At 45.1% G+C, this 23,462-nt stretch overlaps 1 protein-coding gene across 1 annotated transcript in view; it reads left to right on the forward strand.

The window, feature by feature from the left end:
* MSN (moesin) overlaps window positions 1-22,759 on the forward strand; it is a 74,107-nt gene extending 51,348 nt beyond the window's left edge. Inside the window, exons 3-13 of the mRNA XM_003816915.5 lie at window positions 8,655-8,750; window positions 10,278-10,552; window positions 11,948-12,031; window positions 12,679-12,825; window positions 14,024-14,120; window positions 16,103-16,266; window positions 17,631-17,761; window positions 18,014-18,174; window positions 19,357-19,449; window positions 19,802-20,026; window positions 20,561-22,759. Of these exons, the coding sequence (XP_003816963.1) occupies window positions 8,655-8,750; window positions 10,278-10,552; window positions 11,948-12,031; window positions 12,679-12,825; window positions 14,024-14,120; window positions 16,103-16,266; window positions 17,631-17,761; window positions 18,014-18,174; window positions 19,357-19,449; window positions 19,802-20,026; window positions 20,561-20,725 (1,638 nt within the window). The 3' untranslated portion in view covers window positions 20,726-22,759. The remainder of the gene's footprint in view (window positions 1-8,654; window positions 8,751-10,277; window positions 10,553-11,947; window positions 12,032-12,678; window positions 12,826-14,023; window positions 14,121-16,102; window positions 16,267-17,630; window positions 17,762-18,013; window positions 18,175-19,356; window positions 19,450-19,801; window positions 20,027-20,560) is intronic.
* Window positions 22,760-23,462: the final 703 nt, after the last annotated feature.

Genomic DNA, 23,462 nt, shown 5'->3' on the forward strand with positions numbered 1-23,462 from the left:
AGTCTGGAATGACTAAATGCATTCTAATTATAATTGTGCTTTGCGTTCTCTCTTCACATGGAGGTTATATTGGAGAACTTTCAAAGGGACAGCCTAGTGAAGTCAAAAGGGCCTGGATAGAAAGTCATGAATCTTGGGCTGTAGGGTTGGCTCTGTCACTAATTCCCTGTGATACAAACGTTTCCCTTATTTGGGCCTCAGTTTCTCATCTGTACAATGCCTAACTTGTTTCTCAAATCTGGTTATCTCTCAGAAAATTTATCTCTGGAATTTATTTGTGCATTCCATCTCTCTTTCTCTCCCATTTCTGTTCCTAGTATTGGGATTTCAGACAATCCTTTTCTGTAAAAAGGAGGGAAATGCCTCACCTGAGTATGATCAGCTGCTGGCATATGTGAGGCGGTAGGGCTAGCTGGCGAGGGGATCATCTCTTCCTTGACAGGCTTTTTACTGTCTCTAAGACAAAAGGGAGGAAGTGTCCATAGAACACATAGGCTTTTGGGCCCTTTGCTTTAGACAGCAGTATCATTCTGGGTAGCAGCTATTAGAGAGGGAAGCGGTTAGTCAGTGCAGATTTTACAGACCAGCTGGGAGCCAGAGGCTCCTTTGACATTTACCTATACTCCTTCCAAGAGCCCTGATTCTACTAATTCCCCCTCCCAAACCAGATGACGCCATCCTCTACCCTCAACACTGGGGGCTTTGTATATGTGCATTGCAGGGGGATGGCTGTGGAGGATGAGGAAGGCATGATTTGGAGCCTAGTGGGGGCAGAAAAATTCTTGAACAAAGAGGTTTATTAACTTCAAAAAACCTCAATGCCTGGTAGTTTTTTGTTAGTGTTGGTTTGGTTTGTGTGCTGTGGGTGTGGATTTGAGGGAAGCCCAGATAGTAGGGAACCACAGATAGTAGGGAACCCTGGGCAGATTGGTATGCTAGTTCTGAATGCTACTGCTTCCAAAACAAAGCCTTTGGGAGACTTGGAAACCAAGAAGTCCATGACTTCTCATCATTGTTATCTTGAGAAGTATCATTTATTGAGCACATACTATGGCCTATTCCTGGCTAGGTGCTTTAATCCTCACAATGCTCCTGCCTCTGTGAGGTGAAAGAACATACTCTAGGTCATGTAGTTAGTAAGTTGTGATATGGAATTTTGAATACAACTCTGATCACAAAACTATACTTTTCCTGCACTGCACTACTCTGTTTGGGGTGATTGGGAGTATTCAACTTAGAGAAGACTCAAGGAAGATATGCTTTCTGTCTTCAGACCTCTGAAGGACTATCATAAGAAGGAGGGGGGCAGTCACATTCTGTGAGTCAGAGGGACAGAGGTGGACCCCACAGGTGAGAAAATACAGGGAAAAAGATTTGAACTCAAGGAATTGAGCATTTGGCCCTCTTGAGGCCAAGGCAGGTCAGGTCAGGAATCAGTAGAGTTATGCATTCATAGGCATTTGGGGGATGTGAGCTCTTCTCTCTCTAACTTGATGAGGCATAAGGGAGGAAGTCCGTTCTGTCTGGCTCTTGGGACCCATCATTCAAGGAGGCCCTCCTGGTGGAGCCTGGGCCTGGGAGGAAGGAGCTAGACTCCTTGGCAGGAATTGGCAAAAGCTTTACGGCCATCCTGGAACGCAGCAGTCATCTGGCCAATGACCAGAGAGGAAGCCAACCAGAGAGGAAGTACTCCTTGGCACCAGCAATAAATAATAGGCAACAATGGGATGCCATAGCTTGAGGAAGTCTAGGGCCTGGTGGGAAAGGGAAGTAGGACTCATAGTTTCTCTCATTTACCTCTCTTCTTGTGAGTGTGCTACAGCTAGAGGGGAGAGAGAACATGTTTTGCTATAGTGATTTTGTCACTTGCTTCAACTTCTAAAGCTTTTGATCTTGGATTACCTAGGTGCCACTAAAGGGCTGTGCTCGAGGACAGAGGTGAAATCTCAAAGCATCGATTCATTCATCTATCTACTGATTCATTTAATATTGACTGAAGGTCTACACTGTCGAACACCATCTCTGTTCTTCAGGAACTTGGAGTTCCTTACCTATAAAGGCATAGAAAGGCACATGCAACTCTCTACCCACAAAGAATGAAATAAACGCCCTTGAGGTCAGGTTCCATGGGGTGATATATAAAGCATAGGATTTAGAACCAGCCCTGAGTTCAAATTCTGTCCTGTTACTTCGCTGTGTGACCTTGGATGGCTCATTTAGCCTCTCAGTACTTTCCTTTCCTTTGTAAAATGATAATCATGCTAATCTCAGATTTTGTGATTTAATCCTCAAATAAGTAAAATGCCTGGTGCATACCAAGCATTCTAATATTGGTGGTTCTTATTAAGGACTAAAGTGGGTGGCATTGCCCTGAGAGTTCAGATGAGGGAGCTATGAAATCAGGAAGTTCTTCTGGCTCAGTAAAGTACTTAGGACTTGAATACTCTGCAATAAGGACAGTAAACCTTTTTTTTTTTTTCATTTTATAAAATAACTAACATATATTATAGTAGGAGGATCTCCATCTTACAGATGAGGAACTGAGGCTTACAGAGGTGAAATTATCTGTTTAAGGTCATATAGCTAGGAAGTGGTATAGCTGGGGCTTAAACCAGGGCACATAGCATTTCCAGTTTTTCTAATGCTTTTGATCAACTGTCCTCTGGAACCTTCTTCCACTTTACCTGCTTCCAAAACTTAGAACCCTAGCTAGGTTGGGCATGGTGGCTCATGCCTGTAATCCTAGTGCTTTGGGAGTCCAAGGTGAGAGGATCACTTGAGGCTAGGAGTTTCAGACCAGCCTGGGCAACATAGCGAGACCCCATCTCTACAAAAACTTAAAAATTAGCTGGGCATGGTGGTGCATGCCTGTAGTCCTAGCTACTTGGGTGGCTGGGGCTGGAGAATCACTTGAGTCCAGGAGTTCAAGGTTACAGTGAGCTATGATTGCACCACTGCACTCCAGCTTGGTTAACAGCAAGACCCTATCTCTAAACAAACAAACAAAAAACGATAAAAGAAAGAAACTTAGAACCTCAGCTGAGTATGTTCTCTGTTATAGAGCAGGTGACCACTTGACCACAGGCAATGTGTAATAACAGAAACAGCAATAGTGGTAGCCCATCTTGGTGCTTTCCAGTGGTGCAATAATTTGCTTTCAGGTGGGTGGCTGATGCAGATGCTGCCAAATCTGTAATGGTATCTTGGGGGTCTCAGGTGTTTGGGCATTGATGCAGTTTTGCACATTGTTTCTCACACAGTTCTTCTCTTGTGGCTCCAGCATTACTCCCTCATTCTCCTCTAGGCGTGCGTGCTCGTGTGTGTGTGTGTGTGTGTGTGTGTGTGTGTGTTTTTGGAGACAGGGTCTTGCTCCGTCACCCAGGCTGGAGTGCAGTGGTGTGATCTCACTGCAACCTTCGCACCCCACAGTCTCAAGTGATCCTCCCACTTCAGCCTCCCAAGTAGCTGGGACCACAGGTGCCCACACCAGCTATCTTTTTGTATTTTTAGTAGAGATGGGGTCTCACCATGTTGCCTAGGCTGGTCTCGAACTCCTGAGCTCAAAAGATCTGCCCCGCCCCGGCCTCCCAAAATGCTGGGATTACAGGATGAGCCACTGCGCCCGGCCATGCTCTGGGCTTTGGAAGTGGCTGATGACATCACTAGTTTGTTTACTCAGATAAATGCATGGGGGATTCAAGAAGAGAATCTCTGGGCTCCTAAGCTGACCTGATCTCCGCTCCCCTCTACAGACCTCAGATGTAGGTTGCCTCCACATGTCAAAAGGAGGTAAAGGGGTTTTTTTTCTTGCTTCCAGAAGCTCCTGATAATTAACAAGGATGTACTCCAAGGCAGATCTTTTCTTTTCACTGCACCTCAGTTTTCCAGTTTATGTTGCTTGAACCCTGTAACTCTCCACAGTCATGGAGCTGAGTAGAATACACAACCTCCAGTTTCTTAAGCTAGTGTCTTAAAAACTGAAGTCCTACTTTCTTTAGGTGTATGGGGCAGGTTCCAGGAGGGATACAAAGCTGTGAGATGAATGTGGTTTAGTATTCTAGAGCATTAATTTTACTTGCAATAATTTTAAAAATTCATTATTTATGGAGTAGAATATAAAATTTGCACAAATAATTAAACCTGAGGCTTCAAAGAAATTATAGCTGGGTTACAGCCATCTACCTATTATCTCCCCCTACCCCATCCTACCACACCCCCTATGTCCCTTGGGTATATGCATTCATTATTTTCTGCTGCTTAAGGATTTTTTCCATGGGAGCTTTGAGAAATACTGGCTCAGATCCGATAAGCTGGCTGTCGGGTCAAAGGGAGCCAATAAAGAATTTTCTTTTTCCTCAGGGATAGGACCATTTCTCAGAGTGGAATGATAAGGACCCTAGTCACTGGAGCCACAGAGGTTATTCCTGGAACTGGAAGCTAGATGCTAAGCTCTCACTTGAAAATAAGGTTTCTCTTTCCTCTGGAATGGAGGTCTCAACTGGAAGCAAAGCTGGAAGCAAGAAAAACTTGGCTTGGAAAAGGGGTTTAGAGTTGCCTGATAAAATGGTTCACAGCACCCCCATGGGCCTTAGAGATTTCCTTGTAGCCTGGGGTCAGGAGTCATCCATTTTTGTTCTTTGTTCTTTTTCAGTTTCAATTCTGATTTGAGACCATATTTCCTTCCCGCCACGTCCTCAATTTCTCACTTTGAGACTTCAGTGCAGGCTGAGAGATATTACTCATCTCTTTAAGCCCTAGAGCCTAAGGAAGTGGAACATTTATGTTTCTGATTTCTTTATGTTCACAAAGGAAGAGACAGCGCTCAGAGAGATCACCCTCCCTCCCCCCAGCACTGAGCCTGAATTCTCTCTCTTTTTTTTTTTTTGACATCACTTTAGGTATTACTTTGTCCAACTTCTCCTGAGTTACTCTGGATCTCAGAACTACTTTAGTCACCATGATCCTTCTTCTCTCTCTCTCTCTTTTTTTTTTTTTTTTTTTGAGACAGAGTTTCACTCTTGTTGCCCAGGCTGGAGTGCAATGGCGCGATCTCGGCTCACTGCAACCTCTGCTTCCTGGGTTCAAGCGATTCTCCTGCCTCAGTCTCCCAAGTAGCTGGGATTACAGGCATGCGCCACCACACCCAGCTAATTTTCTATTTTTAGTAGAGACGGGGTTTCACCATGTTGGTCAGGCTGGTCTTGAACTCCTGACCTCAGGTGATCCACCTGTCTTGGCCTCCCAAAGTGCTGGCATTATAGGCATGAGCCACCACACCTGGCTAATCCTCCTTCTCTTATCACACCCCTACTCCCACCCAATAGTGAAACAGACAACGTGGTGCAAAAAGAGGCTAACGGTCTCACTCCTGGGATTTCTGGGACTGGCTGCATAGTCTGTGCCTACCTCACTTCCTTTCAGTCTTGGAGTCTCTTAGCCTCTACAATTAGTCTGTTAGTACAGGCAAAGACCAGTTGCTGCTTGTCTGAGTCCATTTTATGTTTGTTTTGTTTTGTTTTTGTTTGTTTGTTTGTTTGTTTGTTTTTGACAGTGTCTTGTTCTGTCACCCATACTGGAGTGCAGTGGTGCAATCTCAGCTCACTGCAACCTCCACCTCCCGGGTTCAAGCTATTCTTCTGCCTCAGCCTCCCGAATAGCTGGGACTATAGGCATGCACCACCATGCCCGGCTAATTTTTTTGTATTTTTAGTAGAGACCAGGTTTCACCATGTTAGTCAGGATGGTCTTGATCTCCTGACCTCATGATCTGCCCATCTCAGCCTCCCAAAGTGCTGGGATTATAAGCGTGAGCCAACACGCCCAGCCCATTTTATGTTCTTATAATAAAATACCTGGAGCTAGTTACTTTATACAGAAAAGAGGCTTATTTGTCTCATAATTGTAGTGGCTGTAAAGTCCAAGAGCATGGCACCAGCACCTGCTCAGCCTCTGGTGAGGGCCTTTGTGCTGTTTCATAATGTGACAAAAGGTCAAGTAATTCACAGGGACAGGGGTCCCCATGACTGAAACACCTCTCATTACATACTACCTCTTAATGATTCTACCTCCCAGCACTGCCACACTGGCAATGAAGCATCAACATGAGTTTTGGTGGGGACAAACCACATCCAAACCATAGCACTGCTCTACTACTTCTGTTCCAAGTCTGTTCTCCCCCCATGACCTAATATCCTGGCCCTCATGGTCCATCTTCTCTTCAGCATCTTCAGTGGGTCTTCTCTCTCTCTCTCTTTTTTTTTCTCTCTCTCTCAGCTGGATTGTTTCTTGGATCTTGCCTTTTCCCACCAATTGCATCTGGACACACTATTCTTCTGCAACCCTGTGGAAAATGATTAGAACTGTTAATTGGGCCTTGGGCCCTGTTTAGATCTAGGATGATATACAAGGTGCTTTAAAAAAATCTTTTCTGTTCACGCCCACCCACTACCTTCATCCTCTGCAAAAAGCCAATATTACATTTCAACATAAGCATTCACATTTCTCCATCTGAAACTTTCTGGCAGTTCCAGCTGCCTATTGACTTAGAGTCAGGGAATCAACTGGCCATTGAATTCTGGAAGCCTTTTGAACTTTCCTCATTACCTCCCACCCCCACTGATCTTTTCTAAACATGTTTCTAATTATCCACATCAGCAAGAGGTAGCTGGGAAATGGGATTATTTTTATTAACCATTTGCAAAATAACCTTGTAATGTAATTAGTACAATGATAGAACTTAAGAGAAAAAAGAGATCATTGAAGCCATACTCCCCAATTTGGATAGATAAGGAAGGCGAGGCCCAGAGAGGAAATATGCTACCTTGATATCATACAGCTAGTTGGAGACAGACATGAACATTTTGCTCAGGTTTCCTGATACTTGATCCAAGATATGAAGGGGAAGGTTGACCTGGTGAGCAATGAAGGTCGATGACTTGGGGGACATGGCTTCTCCCCAAAGTGGTTGTCGCTTGGGTCTAGTGGGAATGCCAGGAAGCATATCTCGATGCAGAAGTGATCAAAGTTTATTATCTGGGTGGGAAATTTGGGCCAAAGGAGAGACAAGGCAATTAATCACTTGAGAAGCTCAGGAGTCGTAAGCTCATATGAGTACTTGGCATTAGGACATAGCATGCTAGAGAAGAAAAGGTACAAGCTCTATAGTCAGACACATCATGGTTCTATATGGCTCTGTAATTTTAGATGCATTACCTCTCTAAGCCTTAGTTCCTCATCTATAATATGGGTATAATTGCTATCTCACAGGGTTGTTTACTGTTCAGCGCCTGACACATGATTGGTGCTTAATAAATATGAGCTACTTTTTTCTTTGGGGTCTCTGAAGCTCTAGATTGTAAACTCTGGGTGTGACTGTGGGGCCTGACTTTGGATGCATAATAGAAACTTTGTGGATACAGTGTTAGTGTGTGTATGTGTGTCTTTGTGAGTGAGTGTGTGTGTGCATGTGTGTGTGTGTATTTTGAAGGGAGATATTAATTTGTTCATAAGGGAAGGACATCAGCAAAACTGGGTCCTTGTTCCCTGCTTCCATCTCCAGGTATATTTCTATGATTCTTTCTCACCTTACCCTTACCCTCCACTTGCATCCTTCCCCCAAAAAACAAAATAAAAAAGACTGCCTAAGGCCAGCCTGACCTCATTAGGATGTGGCTCAGCTTCACTGCTGCCATCGACAGTGGTGGGTATGCTGGGGTTGAGCTGAGGGCCAGACTATTAACATGCTAATGTCAGGGACTAGAGAACAGAGCTCATCTGTGTTTTCTTGGCAAGCCTCCTTTTCCTGCCCACTGTTCAGCCAGGAGGCTCAGGACAACAGGGGGCACCTCAGCTGCTACACTGAGGTACTTACCCTATTTCTACCCTCATTTCCACCCTAAACCTGTGTAAGAAAGAGGAATCATGACTTGGCTCTGATCAGGGTTGGAAAAAATCCTCTCAGAACCCAGGCACAGCATGGCTTCAGAGTCCTTCACAATCCCCGTTTTATCTTCTCAAACATTCTTTATTTGGGGTATTGTAAATGGAACTCAGTCTTAAGGGTGTGGGTATTACCCCCAGTTGCTAAGGATGAAGGATAATATATGGGAGTGGCCCAAGAGAACAAGATACAGGAGTTAATCCAACAATCTCCACCTTCAGTCTTTAATCCATCATGGAAGTGGGAAGTGGTGTGACATTGTAGAGGGAAGGAGGAGGTGGCAGAAATCACTGGATATGCATGGATTTGGAGTCAAACAGACCTGGTTTGAACCCTAATTCTGTCACTCACAACCTGAAACTTGGGCAAGTTATTTCATTTATTTGAACCTCATTTTTGATATCTATAAAATGGGCCTAATTGTAAGTCTAGCATAGGGGTATTATGAAAATTAAAGGAGATGATGGATGTAAGGTTCTTGGTATGTGTCAGTGTTCATAAGTAATAGATCCCTTTCCTGCCTCAGCAGTACTTTGTGCAGAGAGATGCCGACATCAGTTCTTGATTGCTGCCCAAGTATATTTTCTTGCCAGATGCTGAGCACCTTAAACCCTTTAAGGGCAGATATAATATTGACTTCAAACTTTGTGTCCTCTGTGCCTCACACAGAGGAAGTATTCAATCAATGGTTGGTTGTTTTGGTTTTCTCTTCTAGGTGGTGAAAACTATTGGCTTGAGGGAAGTTTGGTTCTTTGGTCTGCAGTACCAGGACACTAAAGGTTTCTCCACCTGGCTGAAACTCAATAAGAAGGTAACTGCTTATTCCTCTGTTGGATTTAGAATTCTTTTCTTTTCCAGAACATTCCTGGGAGGGTACCATGTGCTAGTTGGCAAATCCTGGATACCTAGGGCTGTGTTTGTGACTGGGTGGTCTGTTGACCACTTGGATCAGAATAAGGACCGAGGACACAAGCAAGGCAAAGCTCTTGCTCTGTCTCTACTTTGACTTCTAACAGCGACAATGGCCAGCATTCAAAGAAGAAGAGACTCTTTTCTTTCTAATGGGAACACTAGCTTGAACTTTGACTTGTTTTGGATCAAATCCATTAGTGGCTTTTCAAGAGAGGATTGGTATCCCCTTCATCTCTCCAAACTCAATGGCTTTAGGGGATTTGTGTTTTTTTTGTTTGTTTGTTTTTGTTTTGTTTTTTTTTTTGACGGAGTCTCGCACTCTCGCCCAGGCTGGAGTGCAGTGGTGCCATCTCGGCTCACTGCAAGCCCCGCCTCCTGGGTTCACGCCATTCTCCTGCTTCAGCCTCTCGAGTAGCTGGGATTACAGGTGCCTGCCACCACGCCCGGCTAATTTTTTGTATTTTTAGTAGAGACGGGGTTTCACCGTTTTAGCCAGGATGGTCTCGATCTCCTGACCTTGTGATCCGCCCGCCTCGGCCTCCCAAAGTGCTGGGATTACAGGCATGAGCTACTGCGCTTGGCTGGGGATTTGTTAAAAAGAGCCACAGATTCTTGAACTAGAAAAAAAAAATCTGAAAGATCTTACAGTCTTATGCTGCACCTTCTCCAGCAGTCAACTGATGTCTGAACCCCATATAGATGTTTCCCTCTTTCTTGATCTTTTACCTCAGTTGGACCCCAAATGGGATGGTTTGAGTCCATGCAAGCTCTCCACCCCAAGCAGCATCTTCACGGGAACCTGGCAGCCTTCCATCTTCGTATCCTCAAACTGGCTGGCCTTGTCCTTAGAAGTCTCCATACTGTCCTGCAGTTTGCTTCTCTGATTGTGTCTAGGGAGTAGGTGCCCCACCTTCTGCTGGTAGAGTCTTGTTTTCCTAAAGAGTTGAGTCTTTTGCTGGACAAGTGTGGAGCCACTAGTATTCCATTTCAGGCTTTAAAAAATGTCTAATTTGTGCTCTTGTTTAGCCAGTTCTCAGTCCTCAGTCATATATCCTAGTCCTTACTTTGCTAATTTATGAAGTTGGAGGAGACTTATAAGACGAGCTTAAAAGAAGAGCTTATGCCTACTATCAGAATTTGGGGATAGTTGGATATAGTCAGATAAAAGTGGTTTGAAGATTTCTGATCATCAGTCGGTATTAAGGTAATTTCAGGAAGAAATTCCCAACAGAAAGTGATTACAGACATGGGATTCAGTCCCCAGTGAAAGTAATGTATTATTTTTCTTAATTACCAGGGGAGTTGCCACCCAGCTGTCTAAGATTATGCAAATTAATGATCTGTCAGTGTTTTCTCCCCACCCTACAGCCACTCCATCACCCTTAAAACCTATTTTTTGAGAGTCCATAACCCTTACTCTTCCCAGGTGACTGCCCAGGACGTGCGGAAGGAAAGCCCCCTGCTCTTTAAGTTCCGTGCCAAGTTCTACCCTGAGGATGTGTCCGAGGAATTGATTCAGGACATCACTCAGCGCCTGTTCTTTCTGCAAGTGAAAGAGGGCATTCTCAATGATGATATTTACTGCCCGCCTGAGACCGCTGTGCTGCTGGCCTCGTATGCTGTCCAGTCTAAGTATGGTGACTTCAATAAGGAAGTGCATAAGTCTGGCTACCTGGCCGGAGACAAGTTGCTCCCGCAGAGGTGAGGTGGTTCCCTGCCCTCCTTTGCCTTGACCATAAGGGGCTGCAGCCCACAGCTGACCAATCCCTGCCTCACAGGGGATGCCAGATCTGTTCTTCTCCATTGGGGTCTGTCTGAAGACTGTGTTATGCTGCTCAAGAGACATTTGCATATAGTGTCAGACTCTGTTGTTGTTTTTCTGGCTTTCCAAATAAAAAGCCTTTTTGTTTTCCCTCTGTCTACCTGGTTACAGAACTTTATTACCCTGGAGGCAGGTGCTTATATAGAACCAGAGATTGAGTAATTTCTTTCACCCCTCCCTGGTTCCATTTTCTCAGTTCTTTTTACTGATTTAGATCTCTTATATCAGAAGTTCACAGGGGAGAGAGAGAAATAAGCAAACCGAGGACATGGGGAGCTCAAATAGTCTTTTAATATTGACAGCTAGTGTACAGAGCTTTCCCCTTTTTTAAACTTCAAAGTCAAAAGCTCTAAAACACTCATTATTTTTGTTTTTGTATCACAATAACACACAAAATGAACAAAGCAGGCAATATCCTTATTTCCTGGCCAAGGAAATAGAGGTGCAGAGGTACTCACACTGACTTTCCCCATCTGGTGCAGCTCATCTGAGGCAGAGCCAGAGCCAGACCTGGAAGCTTAGCACCTTAATATTTTAACACTAAGTTTTTTCCTACTATGCCCAATGGCCATTTCCATAGTCTTTTGGATTAGAAGGAAAAGCTTTGCTTCATTCTGGGAGCCTCAGTCCCATTGGAGTTATGGCATATATGTACAACACACCCATAAGATATTAGGGATAGTGCTTGTACCCTGGGGACTCTACCTGAGTCATTGCCATGATATCTGAGATGGCATGTTTAAAGCAAACCTTGTTTATAATCTAGTAGGTCTTGGAGGTTGGGCCTGTTGGTTTTTCTGAAAGCCATTAGGACTCAGTTCATTGCTCTGTAGCCAAAGGCCATCCTTTCATTTCTGAGCAGTATTCTTATAAACATAGAGTGTTGGTCCTAAGAGGATCTAGGAGAGAGTGTACCTGGCTCCATGAGGTCCATCCCTACTGTTAGCCCCTAAAGTCAGCACAAACTCCTGACACATTACTGCTATGCTTAGGGACCACAGCACATCATTTGATTTGTGGATAAAGGTACAAAGGAAGGTGTTCCCCTTGTTGTTTTTGATCATCCATTCTTGTAGCTCTCTTACCTTTCAGGCAATTCCTTGTGTCTAGTTTAACACCTTCTTGCTATAATTTCGGTCTGCTTCCAGTGTGACCTCAATTGGCTGACTCTACATCCTCTTTGCATCAGCCCCTTAGAAAGCTAAATGGGCTTCCCTTCTCTCCTGCACAGGGACTTTGTGCTTTAAACTACTCATCACCCATTGTCTTTCCAGAGTCCTGGAACAGCACAAACTCAACAAGGACCAGTGGGAGGAGCGGATCCAGGTGTGGCATGAGGAACACCGTGGCATGCTCAGGTAAGCTTGTCCAAGCAGTGGTGGGCCCCACTTCCCTTACAGGGTGAATGAGAATGCGTTCTAGGGAGAAGAGACTGATGACAAGGGACATTGGTGGATGTTGGAGAAAGAGGGAACAGGGACGATAGAAGGCAAACTAGGACCATTATAAGGCTGTTTTTTGTTTGCTTGTTTGTTTGTTTTGCTGAATGCTGGTAACTGGTAGCCCAAACAGTTTTGACTATCAAGAAATGGAGGGAGCTCTTACACATGGCAAAGCATTTTTGAGGGTTGTCTAGTTGAAGGACAAATATCATCATTTTGCCATCACCACATTCTGAGCCCTGCTAAGAATGTGCCTTTATAAGAGGCTGTCACAATGAATGAGAGAAAGAAAATTGCTTCTATGGCAGCCAACATGCCAGAGGCCAGCAAGGGTCAGCCCATCTTTATTCCCCTTGGGAGCTTAGACCCTAGGTTTTTGTTAGGAGATTTTGCTTTGCAAAAGTCATGCTGTGCTCTGTTCTCCATCATCTGCTTGCCTTTTGTCCCCTTTCCCACTCCTGATAGCAAGATCCTTGTCAGAAGTACAGAGTAAGCAGGCTTTCTATCTCCTTGGGTCTGACTCACAAGCCCCACTTTGTGACCCCCAACTCTGTGTCATTTAGGGAGGATGCTGTCCTGGAATATCTGAAGATTGCTCAAGATCTGGAGATGTATGGTGTGAACTACTTCAGCATCAAGAACAAGAAAGGCTCAGAGCTGTGGCTGGGGGTGGATGCCCTGGGTCTCAACATCTATGAGCAGAATGATAGGTATATCTCAGATCTCTTTTAGTTTATTTAGGTCACGTTAACATCTAGGGCTCACTTTTCACCAAGGAGCAGGGCCATATCTCTTGGGTCCCATCTCAGTTCTTTTTCTACCTAATTTAGTCCAGCCCAGATGATTTCACAACTTCCCTTAGTCAATACTAAATCCTGTATTGACGAGACTCACACTGTCAACTATGGTAGCCACCAGCCACATGGGGCTATTGAACACTTGAAATGTGGCTACTTTGAATTGAGATGTGCTGCTGTAAGTGTAAACTACACACTGGACTTTGAAGACTTAGTGTGAAAAACAGAATGTAAAATGTCTTAATATTTTAAAAAATATTTATTTACATGTTTAAATGATAATATTTTAGATATATTGGGTTAACTAAACTTACTATAATTTTATTAAATCCATTTCTTTTTACTTATTTTCATGTGGCTACTAGAAAACTTAAAATTATATATGTGACAGTCATTATGTTTTTATTGGATCGTGCAGGCCTAGACTATCTTATCAGCATTTGTAATTAGTCTCCTGTGATGGTTAAATGGCTTTTGGCCTATAATCCTCTCACTGTAGCCTTATCCCACTTGCTTATATTTTTCACTTGGTGTGCTCTTGGTGAGGATGGAGAGCAATAGATTATTGTTCCATATAACTCCTGAATTTTGGAGTTCATTATTTACTTTCTCTCAAACTTTTGTAAGCTTGGATAGAAGAGACTCAGTTAAATAGGGCTGGGGATTCCCTTGAGGAATTGTTACAAGTTCCATGCCTCAAACAAATACATAACAAAACAAACTTGAGACAAGGAATCATATGTTAGTTGTACTATCAGGAGATCTTTAGTGAACTCTCAATGCTGGCAGCTGACCTGGTGGCGTGTGATGACACTGGCTGAGCTGTCACTGAGTCTACCTCCTCCAGAGAGAAGTGTTTGTTTGGCCAGGCTCAGTGGCTCACGCCTGTAATCCCAGCACTTTGGGAGGCTGAGGAGGGAAGATTGCTCAAGCCCAAGAGTTCAAGACCAACCTGGGTAACATAGTGAGACCTCGTCTCTATTTATTTAAAAAAAAAAAAAAAGAGAGAGAGACATAGAAGCTTGGAGGTGACAGTGAGGGCAAGCCACCAGTTCTCTACACCCTTCTTGTCTTGCCCTTGTCCTGATGTTATTGGTTTCTATTTCTACAGACTAACTCCCAAGATAGGCTTCCCCTGGAGTGAAATCAGGAACATCTCTTTCAATGATAAGAAATTTGTCATCAAGCCCATTGACAAAAAAGCCCCGGTGAGTGATTCCTCCCTCTGACCAAGACAGGTACTTGCCAAGGCCTGCATAATGAGCAATCATGCTATTCTATTTTTCTCTTCCTTTTCTGATGTGTTTGTGTGTACGTGTGTGCGCGCATGTGCACAAACAGGAAGCACAAATAGAGATTGGGAATGGAGGGGGATGTTGATGCCAAGAAATGGCCAGCAGACATCCTGTACCTGGTTCTACTCTGCTACCTGTCTCTCTCACTGTGGATGTGGGAGAGCCACAGGCAGTGTTAAGTACTGCTTCTTAGCCATTGCCTCTGCTGCCCTGAGGTTCTGGGGTGGAAACCGAATGCATCTCATATTTCCAAGCCCCTGGGTCCCAGAAAGTGGACACTGTTCACATATTTGATTCCTTCCTTCCTTCCTCTCTCTCTCTCTCTTTCTTTTTTTGATGGAGTCTCGCTCTGTTGCCCAGGCTGGAGTGCAGTGGTGCAATCTTGGCTCACTACAACCTCAGCCTCCCGAGTAGCTGGGATTACAGGCGCATGCCAACATGCCTGGCTAATTTTTGTAGTTTTAGTAGAGACAGGGCTTCAACATGTTGGCCAGGCTGGTCTTGAACTCCTGACCTCAGGTGATTTGCCTGCCTTGGCCTCCCAAAGTGCTGGGATTATAGGCGTGAGCCACCATGCCCAGCCCTTGACTTCTTTTTTTTTATTGTGGAGAAAGGGCTGTGGCCAAAGTCCAAATCTGAAGATGATCCTACAAACTTCTTGGTAGAACTTTACTGCTGCCCTCTCAGACTTTTCTCCAGAGCAATCCAAGACCAAAAAAGTGCTTTAAGTTCATTCATTTCTCTAACACACTCGCCATGCTTCTTACTCACTCAGTAGCCTGCAGCTGACAAGACCAGACAGCTGGTGATTGTGGGTAGGGTAGGAAACTGAGCTGAGTGTCCCCTTTTCTGGGATACTGCATGTCCAACAAGGCCCAGTGACAATGCTGAGCCTGACCCTTTTCATGAAGGCTCAGTGATTCTTCTCCAGCCATGAGGTGTCTGAACTTCCCCTGCTAGGGACTTTACACATGTTGTCTCCTTAAACCCTCAGCAACATGGTCAGGTAGGTACTAAGTAGCATACTAATTTTATGGCTGACAAAACTGAGGTTAGAGAGATGGAGTGATTTGCCCAAGATCACACAGCTAAAAATGGTAGAGCTGGGATTTATACCTGCACCCCAAGCTATATGAGACAGTAGCAGTGTGTGGTCAGTGGCAGAGGAGATGGTGGTGCCCATCAGCTGGTGACTTCGGTCCAGTGGTATTTGTAGTAACAAACTCAAATTCACTGGATTTTCTTGTGTGTTTTCTTTTATTGCTGCTGTGCTCAACTGTTATCAGAAAAAGTTAAGTAACAAAGCCAGCTGAGATCAAGGGCTCATTTTAAAAACAACAACCAGGACAAGCAGTGATCAGGAGATTTATGTATTCATGTATGTATTTACAGCCTGCCTTGTTCCAAAAAGGATTTAAGGGGCTGGGTCTAGGATTTGCTTTTAGGAGATTGTAGAAACAGTCCAGCCACCCATACTGCACCCACCAGGGTATTATTCAGGGGTCATTTGGCTTCCAAAAGAGGTCACCTGAGACCTAGCATGTTCCCTAATTAGCAGAGAAAGTTTGAATCCTTCAACTTGATTAAGAGTAATTTAGGATGCTTTCATAAGCAAAGATTGAAAGAAATTGTGGTTTCATAAGCAAAGATTGAAAGAAATTGTGGGAAGAACATGGGTTTCAGAGTCAAGAAACCTGGGTTTCTAGTCTTGGGTCTGTCTACTATCTAACCCTGGGCAAGTCACTTTACCACTCTGATAATTAGTCTTCCCATCTGTAGTGCAGGAGGTCAGATTAAATATTCTTTCCAGTGCTTTTGGATTTAGCTTTTCAGAAGGCAGAAGATCACCTTCACCTGTCCCTCCAAATTCTTTCTGATTGCTGATTTCCCACCAGGACTTCGTCTTCTATGCTCCCCGGCTGCGGATTAACAAGCGGATCTTGGCCTTGTGCATGGGGAACCATGAACTATACATGCGCCGTCGCAAGCCTGACACCATTGAGGTGCAGCAGATGAAGGCACAGGCCCGGGAGGAGAAGCACCAGAAGCAGATGGAGCGGTAGGTGCTGCACACTGATGTGGGGGGCCAGGGCTGGGGCAAGGAAGCTTCTCAAAGGTGCCCTGCATGCTAAGTCAGGACATGAGGCCAACCTAGGACTTCATAGATGAGAGGTTAGACACCAATATTCACATTTATTCAGAAAAAATCTACCAAGTTTGAGGGGCAGTTTTTACAGAGCTGGACCTAGCAGGAAACTGCCCTGTAGGACCTCACAGTCTACTCAGTCTAGTAGCAGAGAGAGGGAAAACAATATATACATAACTCAAGGTACAAAGGCCATGTCATTCATTCACTTAATAAATATTTATTGAGCAATGAATAAGAAAAGACCAAAAATCTCTGCTTTTGTGAAACTAGCATTCTAGTGGGGAGGAGACGAACATAATAAATAAGCAAATTATGTGGTACATAAGATGGTTAAGAAGTGCTATGGAGACAAAAACATAGAAGAGGGATGGGGAGAAGGGTAAGCCAAGTATTCTGAGGGCCCAGATGGAGAATACCTAGCCAAGGGAGATAAGAAGGTTCCTGGAAGAGGTGCTAGGGCAAGAAAAAGCAAAAGCAAATACTTATTCCAGATTTGTAACAGACTCTGGGAAAAAGAAGCCTAGAGCTGGGCTTTAGGGCAGGCAGTGTTAGACCTGAGGACTGATGCACTAGCCGTAGAGATTACTAGACTTGAAGCACTTCATCCCAGCACAGAGCCAAAACTTGTCTCCCTAACAAGGTGGATAGGGCAGGTCTTATTGGACCATTTTCAAGATAGGGGAACAAGAGCAAAGCAGTGACATAGCTAAAGTCACCCAGTGGGTTGGTGGGAGAGCTAGGATTCCTGACTCAGGGGTACATTGACAGGGCCCCGTGTACACTGGCCTATGTGGGGCTATGATATGAGGACAAGGGTATAGAGGTAAGGGAGGGTGGCCCAAACTCACAATCCCTAAGTGTGTTGGGAAGGTTGCGTTGAGAGACCCAGAGGCAGCAAGCCTTGGAATTCCCCAGGCTTTTTTTTTTTTTTTTAGATGGAGTCTTGCTCTTTTGCCCACGCTGGAGTGCAGTGGCACAATCTCAGCTCACTGCAACCTCCGCCTCCTGTGTTCAAGCAATTCTCCTGCCTCAGCCTCCTGAGTAGCTAGGACTACAGGCGCATGCCACTATGCCTAGCTAATTTTTTTTGTATTTTTAGTAGAGACGGGGTTTCACTGTGTTAGCCAGGATGGTCTCGATCTCCTGACCTCGTGATCTGCCCACCTCGGCCTCCCAAAGTGCTGGGATTACAGGTGTGAGCCACCGCGCCTGGCCTCCCCAGGCTTTTATGGAGCGTTGTTATCCTGTTCTATCCATTTTATCTCCTTCCCTAGTGCTATGCTGGAAAATGAGAAGAAGAAGCGTGAAATGGCAGAAAAGGAGAAAGAGAAGATTGAACGGGAGAAGGAGGAGCTGATGGAGAGGCTGAAGCAGATCGAGGAACAGACTAAGAAGGCTCAGCAAGGTGAGGCTTGGAGTCACCTTGGAGATTGGATTTTTCCAGGCCTAACTCTGAGCTGGAGAACCTTCTGCCTGAGCTGTAGACTCAGACAATGTAGTTCAGGTGTGGCTACAGACTAGAAGAAGAATGGGCAAGAAGAGAGCTCAGAACTTTCTGCCAGCTTTGTCTTGGGGTGAATCATTTCCAGGAACGAAGCTATTGTGTCGTCTTTATCTCTGTGCTCTTCACTGCCTTCTCCCCTCCTTTTCTGCTCAGAACTGGAAGAACAGACCCGTAGGGCTCTGGAACTTGAGCAGGAACGGAAGCGTGCCCAGAGCGAGGCTGAAAAGCTGGCCAAGGAGCGTCAAGAAGCTGAAGAGGCCAAGGAGGCCTTGCTGCAGGCCTCCCGGGACCAGAAAAAGACTCAGGAACAGCTGGTAAAGCTGTAGGGTGGGCTGGGATTGTGGGAACTGAGCTTTCTTCCTTGTCTGCCTACTTACTTATAGCTACTTTTGCTTACATGCTGGCTTTTTAGAGCAGGCTACCACTCCATGGGCCTCCAGCAAATAACTAGTTCAGAAGCAAGCTGAGAAGTCACTAGTGTGGCCCAGGAATTTTTGCAGTCTTCCCTAACCCTTAGTTTCTGTTCACTTTCTTAACCCTTGGGTATCTGAGCTGATTGACCTGGCAAAGGAAAGGGAAGGAGAAAAGAACAAAAGGGACTCATATTTGAGTTCCTGCTGTATGTTGCTGTGTTGGGAATAGTTCCCTTTTCCTTAGTTATTTCTTCTTCCCAGTAACCCTATGGGATTAACCTCATATGAGATAATATCCCAGATAAGGAAATTAGAGCTCAGGGAAGAGATTCACCAAAGGTCACACAATTGTAGCTAAATAAGGATTAGAACCCATTTCTGCCTCTGTTTGAAAGCTTTGTTCCCTGAAATCACATGCAAAACTATGTGTCTATGCATTTTTGGGGCATTTGGCATCCATACTTTCATCACAGTTTCCAAGGGTTCTGTGACTCAGAAGTTAAGAACCTGTGGTCCAAACTCCTTGACATATACTCTTCCTTTGTACTGTTGGAGGTGGGAATAGAGGGAACCAAGACCTGTCTCTCATGAGGAAGCTGTCATGGGAGATTTACCCAAGGTGTGCATAAGCTTTTTCCCTTGTTCAGATAGCCTTGTGACACTTGAGTGTCTTTCCTGTACTTGTCCTGGGAAGACTCTTAGTCTAATCCTGAGCATTCTAGGATATCAGGAAAGGATCTGCCACTTCAGGAAGTGACCCAATGATGGCCAAAGCTTTACTGAGGCCCCCAGCTGCATACTTGCCAAGAGGGGCAGGGGGAGAGATAGTGAGGAAGGGACAGAGATGGCATATTGTTTGTCTTCAAGAGGCCTACAGTCTAGGTGGGGGAGCTCTGACTTAAAAGGAAGTGGTGGTCAGGGAAGATGGGACTGGAATGAAGTAGTCTGGTAAAAGAGTCTCTGAGGCAGCAAGCAAGTGGAGCAGTAGGTCCCTTACTAGTCCCCCAGGGGACTTGGGTTGAAGACACCTGGGTCCTGAGGACCAGAAGGCCCAGCTCTCACAGGCTTCCAATTTATCCGTAGGCCTTGGAAATGGCAGAGCTGACAGCTCGAATCTCCCAGCTGGAGATGGCCCGACAGAAGAAGGAGAGTGAGGCTGTGGAGTGGCAGCAGAAGGTAAGACACAGGGCCTAAAGCAAAGCATTGAAGGAATGGGTGCCATATGCATAGGTAACAGCTCCTTAGATTCCTTATGTTTTGGCTCCCTCCCTCTTTCATACTTCCCACAGCAGGCAGCATGGGAGAAGGCACTCATGGTTTCGTCAAATACTTACTGGAGTTCTCTAATACCTCTAGGAAGTTGGTACAATTGCTCTTGTTTTATGGCTGAAGAAACTAAGGATCAGGCAGATGAAGTGCCTTGTCCTACCTGGTGCCTGCCTCTTGCCAGACCGTTCTAGGCATATACAGGATGCCACAGTTTAACTGGTCTCACTGACAGTCTTTCTCTCCTTCTGTCACTGGACAGGCCCAGATGGTACAGGAAGACTTGGAGAAGACCCGTGCTGAGCTGAAGACTGCCATGAGTACACCTCATGTGGCAGAGCCTGCTGAGAATGAGCAGGATGAGCAGGATGAGAATGGGGCAGAGGCTAGTGCTGACCTACGGGCTGATGCTATGGCCAAGGACCGCAGTGAGGAGGAACGTACCACTGAGGCAGAGAAGAATGAGCGTGTGCAGAAGCACCTGAAGGTATACAAGTAGGGCCAAGGGGCAAGGAAACTATATGCATTGATTTAGTAGCCCATGGCATTCCCTAGACCATCATGGGGGATAGGTATAAGATCCTGTCCCAGTGTTGTATGGGAGCCCAAGCCGTTCTTAAGTGACAGCTTTAAGGATAGGCACCTCTCACTTATTAATCAGACCTTGGGCTATCTCTTCCCTTTTTGAGATTTTCTCTCTGCCCCACCTCCCACTCACTCCATTCACCTCTTACATTAAGAAAATATCTAGCTGACAAAATTCCCACCTGAATCTTTTGTATGTTGTTCTACTCTTAAAGGATACCCATTATCAACTGGTCCCCTAAGTTTATTTATTTTTTTTTAATATTCTTGCCCCACTGCAGTTCTAACAGAGTTGGAAATGACTCTCAATATTTATATATAGAGAGAAAGGGTGAGGAAGAAAGAAGGAAACAGAAGAGAAGGGAAGTCTGGTCAAATAACAGGAGGTAAAATGAGAGAAAGCCATTGACCTCTGTGTTCCCGTGCATCCTCACAGGCCCTCACTTCGGAGCTGGCCAATGCCAGAGATGAGTCCAAGAAGACTGCCAATGACATGATCCATGCTGAGAACATGCGACTGGGCCGAGACAAATACAAGACCCTGCGCCAGATCCGGCAGGGCAACACCAAGCAGCGCATTGACGAATTTGAGTCTATGTAATGGGCACCCAGCCTCTAGGGACCCCTCCTCCCTTTTTCCTTGTCCCCACACTCCTACACCTAACTCACCTAACTCATACTGTGCTGGAGCCACTAACTAGAGCAGCCCTGGAGTCATGCCAAGCATTTAATGTAGCCATGGGACCAAACCTAACCCCTTAGCCCCCACCCACTTCCCTGGGCAAATGAATGGCTCACTATGGTGCCAATGGAACCTCCTTTCTCTTCTCTGTTCCATTGAATCTGTATGGCTAGAATATCCTACTTCTCCAGCCTAGAGGTACTTTCCACTTGATTTTGCAAATGCCCTTACACTTACTGTTGTCCTATGGGAGTCAAGTGTGGAGTAGGTTGGAAGCTAGCTCCCCTCCCCTCCCCTACCACTGTCTTCTTCAGGGTCCTGAGATTTACACGGTTGGAGTGTTATGCGGTCTAGGGAATGAGACAGGACCTAGGATATCTTCTCCAGGATGTCAACTGACCTAAAATTTGCCCTCCCATCCCGTTTAGAGTTATTTAGGCTTTGTAATGATTGGGGGATAAAAAGATGTTCAGTCATTTTTGTTTCTACCTCCCAGATCGGATCTGTTGCAAACTCAGCCTCAATAAGCCTTGTCGTTGACTTTAGGGACTCAATTTCTCCCCAGGGTGGATGGGGGAAATGGTGCCTTCAAAAGCTTCACCAAACATACTAGAAGGGCATTGGCCATTCTATTGTGGCAAGGCTGAGTAGAAGATCCTACCCCAATTCCTTATAGGAGTATAGGCCTGTCTAAAGTGAGCTCTATGGGCAGAGCTACCCTTTACTTATTATTCCAGATCTGCAGTCACTTCGTGGGATCTGCCCCTCCCTGCTTCAATACCCAAATCCTCTCCAGCTATAACAGTAGGGATGAGTACCCAAAAGCTCAGCCAGCCCCATCAGGACTCTTGTGAAAAGAGAGGATATGTTCACACCTAGCGTCAGTATTTTCCCTGCTAGGGGTTTTAGGTCTCTTCCCCTCTCAGAGCTACTTGGGCCATAGCTCCTGCTCCACAGCCATCCCGGCCTTGGCATCTAGAGCTTGATGCCAGTAGGCTCAACTAGGGAGTGAGTGCAAAAAGCTGAGTATGGTGAGAGAAGCCTGTGCCCTGATCCAAGTTTACTCAACCCTCTCAGGTGACCAAAATCCCCTTCTCATCACTCCCCTCCAAAGAGGTGACTGGGCCCTGCCTCTGTTTGACAAACCTCTAACCCAGGTCTTGACACCAGCTGTTCTGTCCCTTGGAGCTACCAGAGAGCTGCTGAGGATTCTGGCCTAGTCCCTTCCACACCCCCACCCCTTGCTCTCAACCCAGGAGCATCCACCTCCTTCTCTGTCTCATGTGTGCTCTTCTTCTTTCTACAGTATTATGTACTCTACTGATATCTAAATATTGATTTCTGCCTTCCTTGCTAATGCACCATTAGAAGATATTAGTCTTGGGGCAGGATGATTTTGGCCTCATTCCTTTACCACCCCCACACCTGGAAAGCATATACTATATTACAAAATGACATTTTGCCAAAATTATTAATATAAGAAGCTTTCAGTATTAGTGATGTCATCTGTCACTATAGGTCATACAATCCATTCTTAAAGTACTTGTTATTTGTTTTTATTATTACTGTTTGTCTTCTCCCCAGGGTTCAGTCCTCAAGGGGCCATCCTGTCCCACCATGCAGTGCCCCTAGCTTAGAGCCTCCCTCAATTCCCCCTGGCCACCACCCCCGACTCTGTGCCTGACCTTGAGGAGTCTTGTGTGCATTGCTGTGAATTAACTCACTTGGTGATATGTCCTATATTGGCTAAATTCAAACCTGAAATTGTGGGGCAATCTATTAATAGCTGCCTTAAAGTCAGTAACTTACCCTTAGGGAGGCTGGGGAAAAAGGTTAGATTTTGTATTCAGGGGTTTTTTGTGTACTTTTTGGGTTTTTTAAAAATTGTTTTTGGAGGGGTTTATGCTCAATCCATGTTCTATTTCAGTGCCAATAAAATTTAGGAAGACTTCACAGTGACTCAATCTTTCTTTGTAGTATGAGTGGGTAGCTGTAAGATATTTCACTGCAGTTTCTATTTATATATTACCTTCTTATCTTTGGTCTCATTTCATCTATACCTCAGTTCTATGGAGAGGGGTGATATGACTATCCCCATTTTATATAGGAGAGAATGGGCTCAAAAAAGTATAATAACTTCCCAAGGTCACAGGACTGTCTAACTTAATAGTCTGTGCCCTTTCTGTAGTTCCAGGCCAACTTTTCTACTGTGGGTGTGGATCCTGCATTGACCATGTGATGCTCCTGGACTTGCCTGGCATTGGGACCTAAGAGGTACTTATTTGTATCTCTTGATTTCTCTTGGGATGCTCAGGCCCTGTCCTGCCTGTTTGTCAGGAAGGTCTTCAGGCTTTTCCTGCCTCCTACTACCCTCACATATTGTAGTGCCAATAAAGGTCAGGGAAACTACCTTGGGCCCTGTTGCAGAAGGCAGTGGGGAATGGAGTGTGAAGTGAGGATGGAGAGTGTGTGTATGTACAAAAGCTATTGGGTAGTACTTTATAGTTTATAAAACATGTATAAAACATTTTGTAGCCTAGATATGGTTATCCTCATTTTGCAGATGAGGAAACTGAGGCCAGACAAACCTTCTAAACTGTCCTGGACCTGGCACTCTCACTTACCACTTTCCTTCCTGGTAAGCCAACACTTGCAA

Source organism: Pan paniscus, chromosome X (genome assembly GCF_029289425.2).
Source record: "Pan paniscus chromosome X, NHGRI_mPanPan1-v2.0_pri, whole genome shotgun sequence".
Taxonomy (NCBI): Eukaryota; Metazoa; Chordata; class Mammalia; order Primates; family Hominidae; genus Pan; species Pan paniscus.